The following is a 16,385-nucleotide window of genomic DNA, read 5'->3' as shown; positions in this document are numbered from 1 at the left end:
GTACAAAGTGCTAGGAAGAAGAAAGTGCTGCTGCTAGGTAGTAGCCATGGGTGACGTGTAGGCCCTTAGTTACAGGAATGTTTTAAGGGCAGCGTACCAGGCCACCAGTATCTTCAAGCCAAATGCAGGGCTAAGTCATGTGATAGAGGACCTAGGGTCTTTATGTAAGGACTTTACAAAAGAGGACCATGTAATAATAGTGAGTGGGGCAGGGATGGGGCATATGACATAGGTGGTGACCTGGGCAAGATAGCTTCCCTGACTCATGGCACCAACATACACTTTGTGCCAACGTTCCGGCATCATAATTGACCACACCTTGATGGAGCTGTAAGGCGAATCACTGTGGGATTAGGGTTAGCTCTGAGGACAGCCAACTTTGCTCATGTTTCTCTGGTGCCTGACGGGACTATCAACAGATGGTGTTTCACTAGGCATGGCCTACGCCTAAACAGGACTGGGAAGGGAAGATTGGTACAGCTGATTTTGTGAAAGTATACGGGGTGGATCTCGGGCCACACATGGTCAAATACCTGTTGTCATAGGTAGGAAAAGTAGGTGTCTCTTAGGGTAGATCCAGACAACAGGTTCCTCTGCCTAAAGAGTATCTCCAGCAGCTTAAAAAATACTGAAACAATCACTCACAAGACAGATTTTAACACTTCAAATATCACACATACCACATGTCACAAAGAAAAACAAACCACTGGAAAGAGTAACATGGGGCATTTCATAGACTTAACAACCCTCCATCAAAACATGCAATCAATAAAAAATAAAATACAACTATTAGAAGTTGAGCTCCAATCTTTAAACTGCACAGTAGTTTGTATTACTGAGCACTGGTGTAGAGACACAGAAATCCAACATACAATATTATCATTATGTGAAAGGGCAAACTCTTACTGCAGAACTGCTTCAAGGGGTGGAGGATCTTGCATTTATATCAGAAAAGGAACACAGTTCAAATCAAGAGATGACCTCAGTGCCGTAAGTGAAGACAAACACTTTGAAATATCAAGTATTTAATTAACAGGGCTTGATATCACCAAGAAATTAATCATTTTGTGTGTGTATAAATCTCCCAGGGGTAGTGTGGACACTTTTTTCAATAAGTTAACAGAAGTTCTAGATAAAGTTGCAAGTACAAAGGTCAACATAATTCTGTGTGGGGACTTTAACATCAACACTAATATCATAAATGAATCCAGCAGCACCTTCACAAACACCCTTCAAAGTTTTGGCATGTCCCTATTGGTCAGTAATGCAACAAGGGTTACTACAATGACTGCATCAGTAATTGACCATGTGGCCACAAATAAGGACAGGGAAAAATGTGATGTAGCTGTAAAAGATCTCGGGCGATAAAACCATCTCCGTCAAATAACAACAGTAAAGTCGGGCATTGAATCATTCCCTAAACTACGAGCCTACAAACGACTTCTACCAGAAATCAATATAAAAAATTTTTCAAAAGATTTAGAAAAACAAGGGTGGGATGAAGTGTATAAGGAAACCAATGTGGATATGAAATTCTCTAAATTCTCCACATTGTTTAAATTGAACTTTGAAAATGCATTTCCAAAAGTATGCATGTCTGTATCAACATCTCACAAAAACATATGGGTAACAACAGGTATTAAGAAATCCTCCTAAACACTTAAACACCTTAGTTCCATGAAAAAGATTTGCAATGATCCAGAATTCTTAAGTTTTAATCATAGATACAAAAATATCTATAGGAAGGTGCTGATTGCTGCAAAAGAGTCATTTAATGACAAAATAATAGATAATGAAGGGAATAAAAGCAAAGTGTTCTGGGTTGTTATAAAAAAGGAAACGGGGAGAGGCAAAAGAAATGCAGAATAACATACTGCTAAGGGAGGATGATAAAGTAATAAATGATCCACAGCACTTAGCAAACTATGTAAACGAGCATTTTTCAAGTATTGCAGAGAAGTTACGGCAAAAAATCCCCCAAACAAATATAGCACCTGTAAATAATGTTGCACTAAATACAATGAGGTTACTTCCAACCACAGAGAATGAAGTCAGTAAAACAATTCAAAAACTAAAAAATAAAAAGTCAGTAGGCTTAGATGAATTACTAATGTGTATACTGAAACAATGCATAGGGATTATACAAGGCCACTTAACAAATATAATAAATGAATCCTTCACATCAGGGACATTTCCAGAGCAGTTAAAACAGGCAAGAGTTGTACCTTTGCTTAAGATAGGTAATGCAGAAGACAGAGAAAATTACCAACCCATTTCCCTGCGGTCAGCATTCTCAAAAATAATAGAAGCAATTATGAAAGACAGATTGATGAACTGACTGCATAAATATAATCTTTTAAGCGAATCACAGTTTGGTTTCTGAAGTGGCAAAAATACGGAGTCAGCCATAGTAGAATTCACAAAAGTTGTACTTGATGCTCTTGATAAAGATGAGTGTGTCACATGCATATTTTTGGGTCGTTCTAAGGCATTTGATACAGTTGACCACAACATTCTATTAAATAAATTAGAAGCATTAGGAATAAGAGGGGTAGCTAATGACTGGTTTTGATCATACCTAACAGATAGGCACAAAGAGTAGAGATAACACATACTTATCCCCAAGCTATGTATGGCACAATACTAACACCTCTTCCTCTTTCTGAGCTCAACATCTCACTCATTATGGATAGATGCTGACTCAGTTTTTCGGGATAGCAAATGGGAAGTTGTGGTACAGAAAATGGCCCAGAGATCACCCGTGTGTGTGTGTGTGTGTGTGTGTGTGTGTGTGTGTGTGTGTGTAGTGTGTGAAGTGTTATGAAACAATGTGTGTATAGTGTGTGTAGTGACTGATAGTGAGATATGAGTGAACAATGTAGCATTACATTATTTAATAAGTTATTTGTAAAAAAGTATTGTATACCAGGAGTAAATCTAATGATTGTCTCTAACTAGAAGTCTGTAAATATATGAGTATGCGAATTAGCTTATTTTAAGTTGATTTTGACGTGCCCTATATCCTTGTAAAAAGAGATCTATGGATGAATAAAGCTACTACTACTGCTACTGCTACTGCTACAGCTACAGTAGGCACCTTCAGTGGCAGGCGGGCGGGTTTGCGTACTTTGTTGAGGTCACGAACTGTGCCGGCGGTAGCGTAGCTACCAGGCAAAGGAAATGGATAAAGGACCTGACTGTAGCATCATGGAATGTGAGGACAATGCTTCAGCCTGGAAAAATGAAAGAAATAGCCAATGAAATTTTAAAATTTAAGTATGATGTAGGGCTATAGAAAATAAGATGGCAAGGAAATGGACAGATATATAAACCTGAGTATTCATTAGTATATAGTGGAGCAGAAGAAAGAACAGTCCAACTTGGAACAGTGTTTATAGTAACTGGGGAAGTTGTGTCGTTTGCCTGCTTTATTTCTTCATTGATTGCTCTCTGTGTCGACATACTGTGTTGCTACACTAGCTGAAAAATTGGGGTGGGGTGGAGTAAAACACTAACTACTTTAAATCATGTAGCTGACAGGTACACATTTGCATTTCACAGTTCTTTACTTTCACTGTTCACAGCCCCCACCCCCCAATAATACACAGTTATATGGTCAGTGCACTGGTGTTTAACTTTTGATAAGTCTCATTAATAGGTTGCAAGCAAACATCAACATACCGCTACAATAGTTTACTGTTGAACATTTATGAGCAGTAAAAACCTAACAACACAGTTCATGCTGCATAATACGGTACATATTAAATAGGCACTGGCATTGTCTTAACACATGGCCTAATTGTGTAACATTCTTTTCACAGTCAAGTTGACGCATTGTTATTGTTCTAACCAACACAGGTTTCTTGTCTGAAACTCGGCCGTGGACTGACTGTCTCGGGACCAAAAATCGGGCTCTTATATCATCACAATAACAGGCACTCAAACTATGCATTGGTTGATGTTTAAGTTACAAAAATTACAATTAAAACTGAACTCCTTCAATTAACTGCATAAATCGAAAAATTGCATCTTTTTAGCAGTTTCTTATACGACAAGGGTTAGGCCGAATTATTTGTTTAAATGATGAAATTAACAGATATAGTTACACAAACAATACTTTTGACAAAATTGGTAATTACTTTAGAATTAATTAAGGGCTGGCTTTGCTAACATGTTTTCAAATAGAGCCAAGTAAATACTTTAAGAATGCCAGTGTTTCGTCTTCCAAATGTTTATAATTAATACAGTATTTATATTTGTTTGTAAGTCAACAATAGAATTTAAGTTACGGAACAATTACTTATTTCACCGTATAATAAAACATGCACCGACAGAAGAAAAGAAGGATATAATTAAAGAGCAGTTTTACGAAGACTTGGAAAAAGTATGCGCCACAGTACCTAAATATGACCTCATGCTAGTAACAGGAGATTTTAACGCAAGAAAGGGAGGAATGAACATCCATATAGTGTTTCTGGAAAATATTCACTACATGAAGAAAACAATGATAATGGAGACTTACTATGCCAATTCACAGCAAGGAATAATACAATTATTAGCAGTACCTGTTTCCCCACACCAAAGGATCTATCTGGCTACCTGGAAGTCTGCAGTCAATCAGATTGACTATATTTTAGTGATTTGCATGCCACTCCACATCTGTTATGGATGTACGGAGCTGCAGAGGACTGAACTGTGGCTCAGACCACTTTGTGGTAAAATCAGTCTTGAGAGAAAAACCATCATTAACAAATGGCAACAGAACAGGAGAGAAGATTAAATGGAATACTAACAAAATTGAAAATACCTGATGAAGTAAAAAACTGCCAAGTAATACTAAACAGAAAGTTGAGCAGTGAAGAGAATGCAGTAGGATAGATGAAAGGTGGAGCAGGATTGAAAAAGCCATTAAAGATGCTGCAGAAGAAATACGAGGAATAAGAAGGAGCAGAAGAACTCAAGAATGGTTTGATGAAGATTGCAGGTCAGCAATAGGGGGAAAGAACAGGGCAAGAACAAAAGTGCTACAGAGGGAAACCAGAAATAATGTGGAACAATATAGAGAATTAAGGAGAGGAGCTAACAGACTGTGCGAGAGAAAGAAAAGATAGTGGAGTAAGAAGAAATTTAAAGAACTAGAAGAGTTAAAGGAACAGAGTGAAATAACAATGTTCTATCAAGCTGTAGGCAAAATAAATAACAGACTCCAGCCAAAAATTATGGCATGTTTCAGTAAAGATGGGAAAATGATAAGGGAGGAAGAGCAGATAGTGGAAAGAAGGAAAGATGGGCTGAGTACTTCAAAGATACACTAATCCCCAGCCTAGAAGATGAAGAGACAGCTGTACACCAGGAAAGAGTGGAACTAGAAGTAGACAATGATGCCAATGAGGCAAGAAAGCCAACACAAGGGGTCTCCCAAGCTGTGCACAAGATAAAAAACAATTGAGCCTCAGGGGAAGATAACATAATACCCGAATTAATAAAAACTGGTGGTGAGGCTGTAATAAACAGACTGCATGCACTAATATCAGATATATGGGAAGTGGAAAATATTCCAGAGAATTGGAAAACTGGAATAATAATCCCCATTTATAAGAAAGGGGACAGAACAGCATGTGATAACTATAGATGTAGAACACCCCTAAGCGCAGCTTATAAGATCTTCACAAGTACATTAGACAAAAGGATACAGAAGTGTGCAGTAGATATTCTAGAGGAACAACAGTGTGATTTTCGACCAGACAAAGGAACAACTGATCAAATACTTGTGGTAACATAGATGATGGAAAAGTTCTGTGAATATGATGTAGATCTGCATTTCCTATTTATTGTCTTCAAACAAGCCTTCGGCAGTATAAACCAGCAAGAACAACACAGAGTACTGGAAGAAGCTGGTATATGTGCTAAACTAATAAGACTGATCAGAGTGAGAATGACAGAGACAAAAGTAAATGGTCCTTAGCAGAACAAGTGAAAGCTTTGATTTTAATAAAGGCATGAAGCAAGGTGATAGTCTCTCCGCTGTCCTATTCAATATAGCCCTGCATAGTGCAGTAAATAAAATCAACAAAAGAGGCACCATATTTATAAAAACTAGCCAGATACATGCATAAGCTGATGACATTGCTATAGCAGGAAGAAATATTGATACACTCCGAGAAATGTACTGGGCAATTTAAACAGAAGCCTTGAAAATTGGGCTCATAGTAAATAAAAATAAAACAAAATATATAGTAATGTCACAATATGAGGCCAGAAGAACCCCTGAAGACCTAAATGTCAACTAGAAATGCTTCAAAGGGGTGTCCTCTTTTAACTGCTTGGGAGCCCTAATAAATAACAACAAATGATAACAGCATTTGAAAGGCTATAAGGGAAAGAATACAAGCAGGAAACAGAGCTCACTTTGCAAATATGCAGTTTCTCAGATACAGCCTTGTTACAAGAAAAACAATACTGCAAATATACAACTCCTTAGTCCACCCAGTTATAAATCACATGTGGGTCACAGATATGGATGTGGACAGAAAATGACAAAAATGAACTAAGAACCTTTGAGCAGAAAATACTACACAAAATCTATATTCCAATAACAGAGCAAGAAGGCTGGAGAATATGCTACAGTGCCAAATTACAAGTGTTAATACAAGATAGGGAATAGTAAAATTTGTGACATCACAGCAAATATGATGGCTGGGCCATGCCCAGCTAAGCAAAAAGGGAGACCTAGAAGAAGATGGATTGACAATGTAATAATGGATTTCACCAGTATGGAAATCTGGGGGTGGAAAAGAGCAGCAGAAATGTGGAGGAAGATTGTTGAAGAAGCCAAGACTTGCCAAGGGCTGTAGCACTACCGAAGAAGAAAAAGAAGAAGAATAGTGATAAGTAATAAAAATGAATTGCAGGTGTTTTTCTCAGTTACTTTAATGGTTGAATGGATTGTTTGTTACTGAAACTATGGTTAATAATGAGTTATGTTACATACTAGCATTTTAGCAGCATGCATTGTATGGATAGGTTTCAATGTTTCCTACCAACCATATTTGCTGAATTTATTTGAAACTGCTGTCGATTTAATTAACCACTATTGTGACAGATAATGAGAAACAATGGGTGTTGTACATCACAGAACATAAAGCTAATAAAAATTATGATGGTGTTCTTAAAGAAGAAAGAAAATGACATTTTGCAGTATTTTTAAAATTAATATTTTTTCCCTTTGATTTTCCAAACCTTCTGTTTTCACATGATTTATCACATTACCATTTAAACAAAATTTTCCTATTCCTGTATTTAAGTCATCCTTATCATTCAGTTCTTTAAACAATGGAATCAGGTCCTCATCATGCTTGTACGGTACTGTTGAATTTATACTAGAATGGAAATGTCATTGTATCACATGGTTTCCTCCCTATAAGCTACCTTTGTGTCTTTCAGCTCTTTGAATGTGTTCTTCCAACTAACATATCAAAAAGATTTTTATGTTAAAAATTGTTATCAAATTTTTGTTGCTAGGTAAAGTACAAAATAATAGATATATTGAGTAGATGAGATAAATGTGTGTAATGGGCATTATGGGATGGAGGAGAAGTGACATTCTAAGAGAAAACAGACACTGGAGCATGTAACACAATTACTAATACTATAGGGTGATGTAAATTTAAAAAGAGAGATTTTAATACAGACAAAAAGTAAGTGAAGATGGCGCAAACCACATGAAACTGTGTTCAAGTTAGGAAACTAGGTGTAAGTAGAAGTGTATTTATTGTGCAAAATTCAATTACATCTAGTAAGATGGCATTCAAACCTAACGGTTAAAAAAAAAAAAGTGATCTGGATAACGAAAATTTGTCCGAAGTCTCTCTCTCTTTCTCTCTCTCTCTGAATCTGTCTCTCTCTCTGAATTACCTCCTCACCACTCCCATTCCAACTTCCCCAAATTAATACCAGTGTATCCCTAAAGAAGGAAGCTGTAAGTTCTAAAAACTACAATTAATATTTTCTTCTTTCGGTGTTTCTCTGTCCTCACTATTGGAAATGTTACCTCATAAAATTGTTTAGTGGCCAGCCATCTCTTCGTAACTGTTATAGTCTTTTAAATTGAATTTCTGAATCGAATTCATTACATATTGTATGACACAGTATAATGGCAGTATCAAGAAAAAAGTGTTTCAGAGTTTTCATTGGAATGTTAGTAATCACATGAGAGTTTTTACTGGTAAGAGAATTGTGAATTTTTTTTATTTCAAAGGCTAACAAAAAGTTGCTGAATTTTTGTTCAAATACTTCTCACATTATTTTAAAATCTTCAATATTCAGCCAGCAGATGCTGTCAACTGTTGTTGTTGTTGTTGTGGTGGTCTTCAGTCCTGAGACTGGTTTGATGCAGCTCTCCATGCTACTCTATCCTGTGCAAGCTTCTTCATCTCCCAGTACCCACTGCAACCTACATCCTTCTGAATCTTTCTCCTGATAACGACATCCTCTTGAGTAGTCCCCGCCCGGAGATCCAAATGGGGGACTATTTTACCTCCGGAATATTTTACCCAAGAGGACGCCATCATCATTTAATCATACAGTAAAGCTGCATGCCCTCGGGAAAAATTACGGCCGTAGTTTCCCCTTGCTTTCAGCCGTTCGCAGGCCTCTCAACAGATACCCCTCCGTTGTGGTTGTACCTACGGTACGGCTATCTGTATCGCTGAGGCACGCAAGCCTCCCCACCAACGGCAAGGTCCATGGTTCATGGGGGGGGTGCTGTCAACTAGGCTAGGAAAACCTAACATAATACATGAAGTACCCATATGAGGATGAGGGGCACAGCAAAGAGGAGAAGCTAGAAAAGCTTTGGAATAGGAAAAAGTGCCTTCACTCCATTTGGATGACACCACCATGCCGAAAATGATTTCAAAATCATAACAACCTTAGGAAACTTAAATTCATGCTTCTCACATATACTACAGGTTTTTTCTTCCAAACTAGCTACACTAGCTTTTTTCTGTATAATGGAAGTGGTTATTGAAAGAGTTTATGGAAGTGGTTATTGAAAGAGTTTATGGAAGTGGTTATTGAAAGAGTTTATGGAAGTGGTTATTGAAAGAGTTTATGGAAGTGGTTATTGAAAGAGTTTATGGAAGTGGTTATTGAAAGAGTTTATGGAAGTGGTTATTGAAAGAGTTTATGGAAGTGGTTATTGAAAGAGTTTATGGAAGTGGTTATTGAAAAAGTTTAGTATGTGGATGCTGTCAGGTTTTTCTTAAACAACTAAATCAACTACAGTAATGAACATATTTCCTATTTTCACTTTTCACAACCCCCACTCTCCCCTACTCAAATTTGATTTTAATTTTGTCTCAAATTATTAATGTTGGAAAATAACATATAAACAATTGTGTTGAAATAGCAAAGGCAATTTCTAATGTCTGTCACTATGCACTGTACAGCAGCTTGCAGAAAGTAAAACATACTTGTAGTGTAATCATCAGCACTCATAACTAAAACTGTATGGAAGGTGTCTTGAAATCACTGCAACCAGTACCCTGATTGCAGTAATTTCAAGAAACCTTTATATATCACAGTTGCAGTGATTCTCATCCTTTATGGATAAAAGTTTTGAAACTGTATTGTAACAAGTATCTTTGCAAAATGAATTTGAGATTCCTTTAATCTTATTTGCTGAATATTAATTCAAGCAAAATAAAACACTTCTACAATTGTGCTTCAGGAAAGTATTCTGTTCTATTATTTTGAAGTAGGTGTAGTCTGGTGGAGCATCTCACCGTGGTCACTAATACCTAATGTTAAAAGTCAGTACTTCTCATTCTGTTCAAATGACAGAGGCAGACTAATTGTTGGATTTGTTTTTATCACACAACTGAAATTACTTTGAAACTGGCTCTGAGCATTTGCATGTTAAGCAGTTACTGTATACGCATAGAAACTAATGATGTTAATGTTTATAACCACTACTATAGGAATGGAGCAGATACGGATTGTTGGTCTGAAGGGCCTGAGGGTTCGTACCAGACCTTACTTCACAGAGCCATTGATGAGAACAATGAATCAGTAGCTCGGTTTCTTATACAGAGGTAAGTAATTTGAATGATTTTTTACAATGCTGTTGGTACTTAGCTGCTGATACTTAGTCTCATGTCAAAGGTCCACATCATATAGTTATCCCATCAGCTTTATTAACAGAACACTTTCTTTGGCCCATTTTGATTTCATGGACAAATATAATCATCAGTCTACATCACAGTACCAACTTTCAAGCTTGTCGTGTAGCATAATACAGAAAATGAACCTTCTGCTCATTCAGTTGGGTTGTGCCAGTGTAAATATAGTGAAACTGATCTGAGAAATAGTAGCCATTAATGGTGACTTTTTCTGTTTGCTTGTTGGTTGGTACATAGAATCTAGTCACAAAAATTCAATATTAATGTTCTGCATCTCTCTTTCATTCATCAACCCGTTCATATGCTCAAATGGGGGAGATTGTAAGCTATTTATTAATAAAAATTGTACTGGCAGGATATGTTATTTTAATAAGAATAATAAAAGGCAGTGCATTGACCATGCAGGTGTATGTACTCCAACAATGTGTTGTTTGTTTGTCAGGATTTGAGTGTAGCTATTGGAAACATATTATTATTTATTTAGTATTCTGTTCCTGTATTTATAAGTTGAGAGAAACAGAGTATAGTTTTCCCTTACTTACTTTGAAGGAAAATGCTGGATTAAGGCCTGTAGTCCTGTGAACTAGTGTTCCCTTTTTCATTTGCTACTGCTCTATGATGCAATTAAATTTGCAAAGCTTCAAATAGTTGGCGGTATACTAAATGTATTTTTAAATAAATTTTCTGTTTCTTTCTTTTCATTTTATATCTGTTGCAGTTAATAAAGTTTCAAAAACTAATGTTAGTTTTTACAATGTAGGAGAAGAGAGATTGCTACTTAGTATAAAGATGACACATTAAATTGAAGACAGGCACAGATAACAGACTCTTGCACACAAGCTTTCAGCCACAGCCTTCATCAAAAGAAAGAAAAACACTTGCCATTCATTCACATAAGCAAGCGCGCTTCAACCACATGTGACCGCCATCCATGACAAAATTCTGGTCCAAGCTGCGGGAGTTGGTGGTCATGTGTACATAAAGTGTGCTTGCTTGTGTGAATAAATGGCATGTGTTTTTCGTTCTTTCTTTTTCTGGTGAAGGCTGTGGCCTAAAGCTGATGTGTAAGTGTCTTTTAATTGTGCCTGTATGCAAATTAATGTCATCTTTATACTAAGTAGCAATCTCTATTTTCCTACATTGCTGATATTCCAACCTGGTGTTTCCATTGCTTAATGTTAGTTTTGGAAATTATTGATTGTGTAATATCTGGCATGTCACAATGTAGTACCATACAAGAACCTGTTTCACTATCTTTTACATTTCTACCAAGCATAAAGTTGATACACTATAAATTCCTCTCAGTGGATGTGATATGAATGCCCCAAGACGACCTGGACCAGGTGGAAGAGGTGGTGAGGAAGCAAGAAATCAGCAAGGCCCTCTTCACATGTGCTGTGAGTGGGGCCTAGAAACTGTAGTACAAACATTAATTGAGCATGGTGCAGCTATCAACAACAAAGTCAGTATAAATTGCTCTTCATTAAGACACTATGACAATGTGATATGTTTGTATAATGCTACATTTAAGAATATAAACAGAAATATTTTTAGGATTAATCTTCAGTGTTCTCAAATTTCCATTATTCAAAAGAGAAAATATGTTTCTACTGGTTTTAACCATGATTACAGTGTCAGTACTGGATGACTGTATTAGTTAATTTAAGAAATGTGTACAATTAGGTTCACAGAACAACCATGTTAGGTGCAATATATATTAAGTTGGGATTGGTGACAAAACTAAGAACTTAATAAAGGAACAATGATGGATGTTGTGTTACATTTAAAGTTCATAGATCCACTATTCAAACTTTCAATATGAGACTTAGTGACAGGAGGTTACCACTACTCCCCAATGCCATATTCCAGATTGGGATCAAGAAGTAGAGGAAGAAGTTCATGATATTTGGTAGTGAGAAATGGAATGATAGTTAAAGAGGTTTGTGATCAAAAATGACTGTGTAGGTAGCCTTTGCCACCGATGTGCCAATAATTGAGTAATTTGAAGAATCATTCTGGATACAGGTCAAAACATCCTTGGTGTTACTGCAAATATAGAACTAATGTTACAGGTCAAAAAGCATCTATTGTGGTCAGTGGAAGCCAATGCAGAATGACTGATATTGTAAATAAAATAAATACATGGAGGAGGGTATAATGCAAAAAGGTGCACCTGGAATAGTGCTCCAGGAAAGAGTGAGGAAGCTGGAAACAGCATACTACCTATGGCCAAATGAGAAACTTTCTAAAATATAAGAAAAGAACTTCTTTTCAGAAAAGAAGAAATTCTAAATGAACACTATAAAAGAGAAGATTCATGAGGATACTAGATTGTATTGTGAGCAGGAGAAAACGACCAACAGCATTACTCTAATAATTCGCAAAAATTCATGTCAACGTGCTGCGCAGCTTTGAGGGCAGGTTGTGAACTGTGGTTGGATAGCTCAGTCTGTAAATACTTGGCTGCAAAAGGCAAAGGCCTGATATTAGAGTTGTGGCCCAGCACACAGCTTTAAGCTGCCAAGAAGTTCCATAACATGCGCATATTCTGTACTGTTGTCAGGAGTATTTCTAAGATTGCTAGCAGGCTCATTGACATGCTAAAATCTTACTATCTCAACAGTCCTAATAAATTCTGCTTGATGCAGAGAACTCAATTTGCACTTTGGGTTGTTACCAGACAATAGTGATAAATTCCTTTCACTACTGGCAGTAACGATTATTCCAGCGACAACCACAACTCATTGCATTAGGGACGAAATGAGGAAAAATTTAAATTGGATTCTGGGAAGGACATGTGTTGCTATAGAACATGAATATATTTGCATTCTTCAGGTAACAGAAATGCAAGCAAATGTGAAAAGAAAATATTTTCAGGTCATCATATATCATCTTTCATTTAACCCTTCGGTGGGCGCGCCTTTCATACTTCCCTGAGTGGGCGCGTTGCAGTTTTTACACCGCAATTAGTATTACATTTTTAATATAAGGAAAAATAATCTTTATATAATCACCAGTTACATTTTATTGGAGAAAACATAACATAACATTACATGGCTCTATAAAAATAATAATTTATTTATTTGTGGCCTTCACAGTTGTCTACTATTGTCACTGTAATTTATAACAAGCCGATACTCTTTATTGCCTTCATGGTTCTTTTAATTATATCACTTAATTGCACTGATTCACATGAAAAGAAAGTAACAGGGGAACACATTATGAAATGGAGCATTCATAAACCTGTGCCAAGGAGGTTTTCAGCCTCAGGGTAGCTAATGTAGTAATTGTCAGTCATAAGATTTCTGTTTGTTTTCTCAATTGGTGTCATCAGGCTTGTTAGTCTTCAGGTAGGCTCCTGGCATCTGCTTGCCACAGTAAATCTCAAAGTTCAGGGTGTAAAATGTTTTAGCACCACACAAGGCATAAATCTTGATCCCATATTTTGCAGGCTTGTTAGGGACATACTGTACAAATCCGCAGCGTCCTCCGCAAGGATGCAACATCTCGTCAATAGCGACAAACTCGCTGACATTGCAGTGAGCAAGTCAGTTGCTGACAAACTCTTGATGGAAATCCCGAATAGGTGCTAGTTTGTCATTTTGTTTTCTTTCATTCCATGTACTCAGGTCATCAAACCTAAGAGTTCGAAGCAGAAAGCGAATGTGCTTATAGCTGAAGAGAGCTCGTAAAATAGTCATTCCTGTACCATCTGTTTCCAATTAGTGTGTCCTCTTTTCTTTATACCTATTAGATATAACACACCTAAAAGAGCCTGTATCTCTGGTTTCATAGTCTCTCTGCAGTCTCGTTCTCTTGAATATTGAACTTCAGCTATTTTACTACTCTGTATGTATTGGTTTGTATTTTCCACAATATTGTCAATCATCCCATCAGTAATAAATAGGAAAAAGGCATCAATTTCTTCTTCCGTAACTTCAGCACTTCAGGACCTGGCAAAACTTTTAGGGTGTTCTTGGACTTGGTTTTAGAAGAAGGAGGAAGTGGTTCACTTAACCAAACAGCTTCTTTATCTTTTCCCACATAAAATCGGTAATCATCTGTTTGTTTCTCCTCTCCTCAACCAGGTGGTCTTCTGTTTCCTCTGTTGATTGTTCAGAGTTACTGCTGTGGTTTTCTTCTTCAATAACTTCCTCTTCCGACTCAGATTCACATGAATCTGACAATTCTTGTAATTCTTCTTCTGACAATTCTCGCAATACTTTCTCATAGTCTTCAGGACGTACAATTAGATGGTGCCTGTCAAATGCCTTCTTTTTCTCCATTTCCATGCTTTTGTGAGACCTAATGAAATACATGCTTTTATAAAAGTAATATATTGTGGTAAATCAATGTCCAAGATTGTAAAAATTGCATATGGGAACTCTGATTCAATTTGAACATTCATTATATACTAATATAAAAGAAAGATTCCCTTCAGGCAAAAGAAAAACACAAGTCTAGAAAATACTTACATAACAAGACCCATAACGGCAAACACATCGCAAATGCAACAATTGCATTTCAAAAAACAATACCGACCAAACTGCTGAAAGCATGACTTGCACAAATGTAGTAAGTGGTGACATCTGTTCAGAGTAACAAATACATATCTGGACGTGGACACAACTGTAACGCTATCTGTGATACTAACAGAAAACTAAATCTTGTGGCTAACTGCCGCAGGTGCGCCCACAAAAGGGTTAACGTAGGAGATTAGAAAACTTTGTGAATGAAGTTTACATTCTAGTCTTCCCAAGCTCTATACGTTTACAGAGTGATAAGAAACCCTAATGCATGTTATAATGGAAAGAACACTCTGCCAAGGACTCAACAGTGGTTTGGAGACTATGAATGTAGATATAAAATATATGCTCATGTGAGGTTTTCATATTAAAATTTGACATCATCAATGGTTTTTCAAATCTTATGATAATGTATTACAAATTTTGTGTTCAATGTTGTGCAGGACATTCAGGGCAAAACTCCATTACATATAGCCATAGAAAACCAGCATGATGGTATTATTTCTCTGCTGCTTTGTCATCCTGGATTAGACTTGACACTAAGGGACAAAGCTGGTCTAACACCATTTGCTGCAGCTCTCACATACCGTAATAACAGAGCAGCGCAGGCCATCCTTGACCGTATGCCTACAGCAGCTGAGCAGGTGAGTTAGATATATAAGCCATTAAAAATTATAAAATTTTCAAAAATGGATATTCAGAGATGAATCTGAACATTTGAAACATTGTGTTGCACCTATAATCAATTCAGAGATGTTCAGTTTTCAAGTAGTTGTTTGTTTTCTTTACTTCGATATTGTTCTCACACGTTTTATTCTGTTTCCATGATCAAGACACACTGTAGTATTTATGGGACATATTCATCCATGGTTTCCACATAGTAATCATTATCAAATAAATTTGTGTATCACTATATAACTATACTTTAGCTAATACAGTACTAGAAAGTTTTGGGTGCAATAGAAATATAAAAGAAACAGAGGTGTAGCTACTTTCCTTTCAGTTAAGTTTTAATAAAAGTAGAGTCCAAATCATAAAAATTTATTTATTTTGTATTCTAGTAACTGGTTTTGGCATAGAAAAATGTCTCCAGATCAGGTGCTATGATGACGTGAGGAGGCAGTTCATAGAGTCGCTGAGTAGTATTATTATTTATTTTGTATTCTAGTAACTGGTTTTGGCATAGAAAAATGTCTCCAGATCAGGTGCTATGATGACGTGAGGAGGCAGTTCATAGAGTCGCTGAGTAGTACTTACTGGTTCATATTGCAACTTCTAGTTGAGCAGTTGCGACAGGTACCAGCAGGTACTGCTCAGCAGCACAGTGAACCAGCTCGTAGTGTCTGAAAATGGTCTCAGAGACAAAAACTGGTTACTGGAATCAAAAAATAAAGTAAGATTTTTAGCTGTGTAGGGAACGTTCTCTAAAACTCAGCAAAATTTCCAGTATTGCCCTTGTGCCTGTCCACAGCTCAGTGGCTCAGCTATCCAATGAGTGATTACTGTTTCCCTTCCCATTGCAAATACGGTTTATGATGGCATGAGGAAGCATTGTAATTTTTAGTTATTTTGTAAATCCTTATAATTTACGTTTTACCTTACAACATCAAACACTTAACATTGTAATTTTGTTTCACTACTGGCAAACAAGCGCTACATGCTTCCTACTAACATGGTT

General features: G+C 36.7%; 1 protein-coding gene across 1 annotated transcript in view; it reads left to right on the top strand.

Annotated features, from left to right (window-relative positions):
* Nucleotides 1–16,385, top strand: part of LOC124544678 (rabankyrin-5-like) — a 426,179-nt gene that overhangs the window by 347,398 nt on the left and 62,396 nt on the right. The window contains exons 15-17 of the mRNA XM_047123303.1: nt 9,981–10,094; nt 11,487–11,643; nt 15,151–15,351. Of these exons, the coding sequence (XP_046979259.1) occupies nt 9,981–10,094; nt 11,487–11,643; nt 15,151–15,351 (472 nt within the window). The remainder of the gene's footprint in view (nt 1–9,980; nt 10,095–11,486; nt 11,644–15,150; nt 15,352–16,385) is intronic.

The sequence above is a fragment of the Schistocerca americana genome, chromosome 8 (assembly GCF_021461395.2).
Source record: "Schistocerca americana isolate TAMUIC-IGC-003095 chromosome 8, iqSchAmer2.1, whole genome shotgun sequence".
Classification (NCBI taxonomy): domain Eukaryota; kingdom Metazoa; phylum Arthropoda; class Insecta; order Orthoptera; family Acrididae; genus Schistocerca; species Schistocerca americana.
This window is presented reverse-complemented; position numbering and strand designations above follow the sequence as displayed.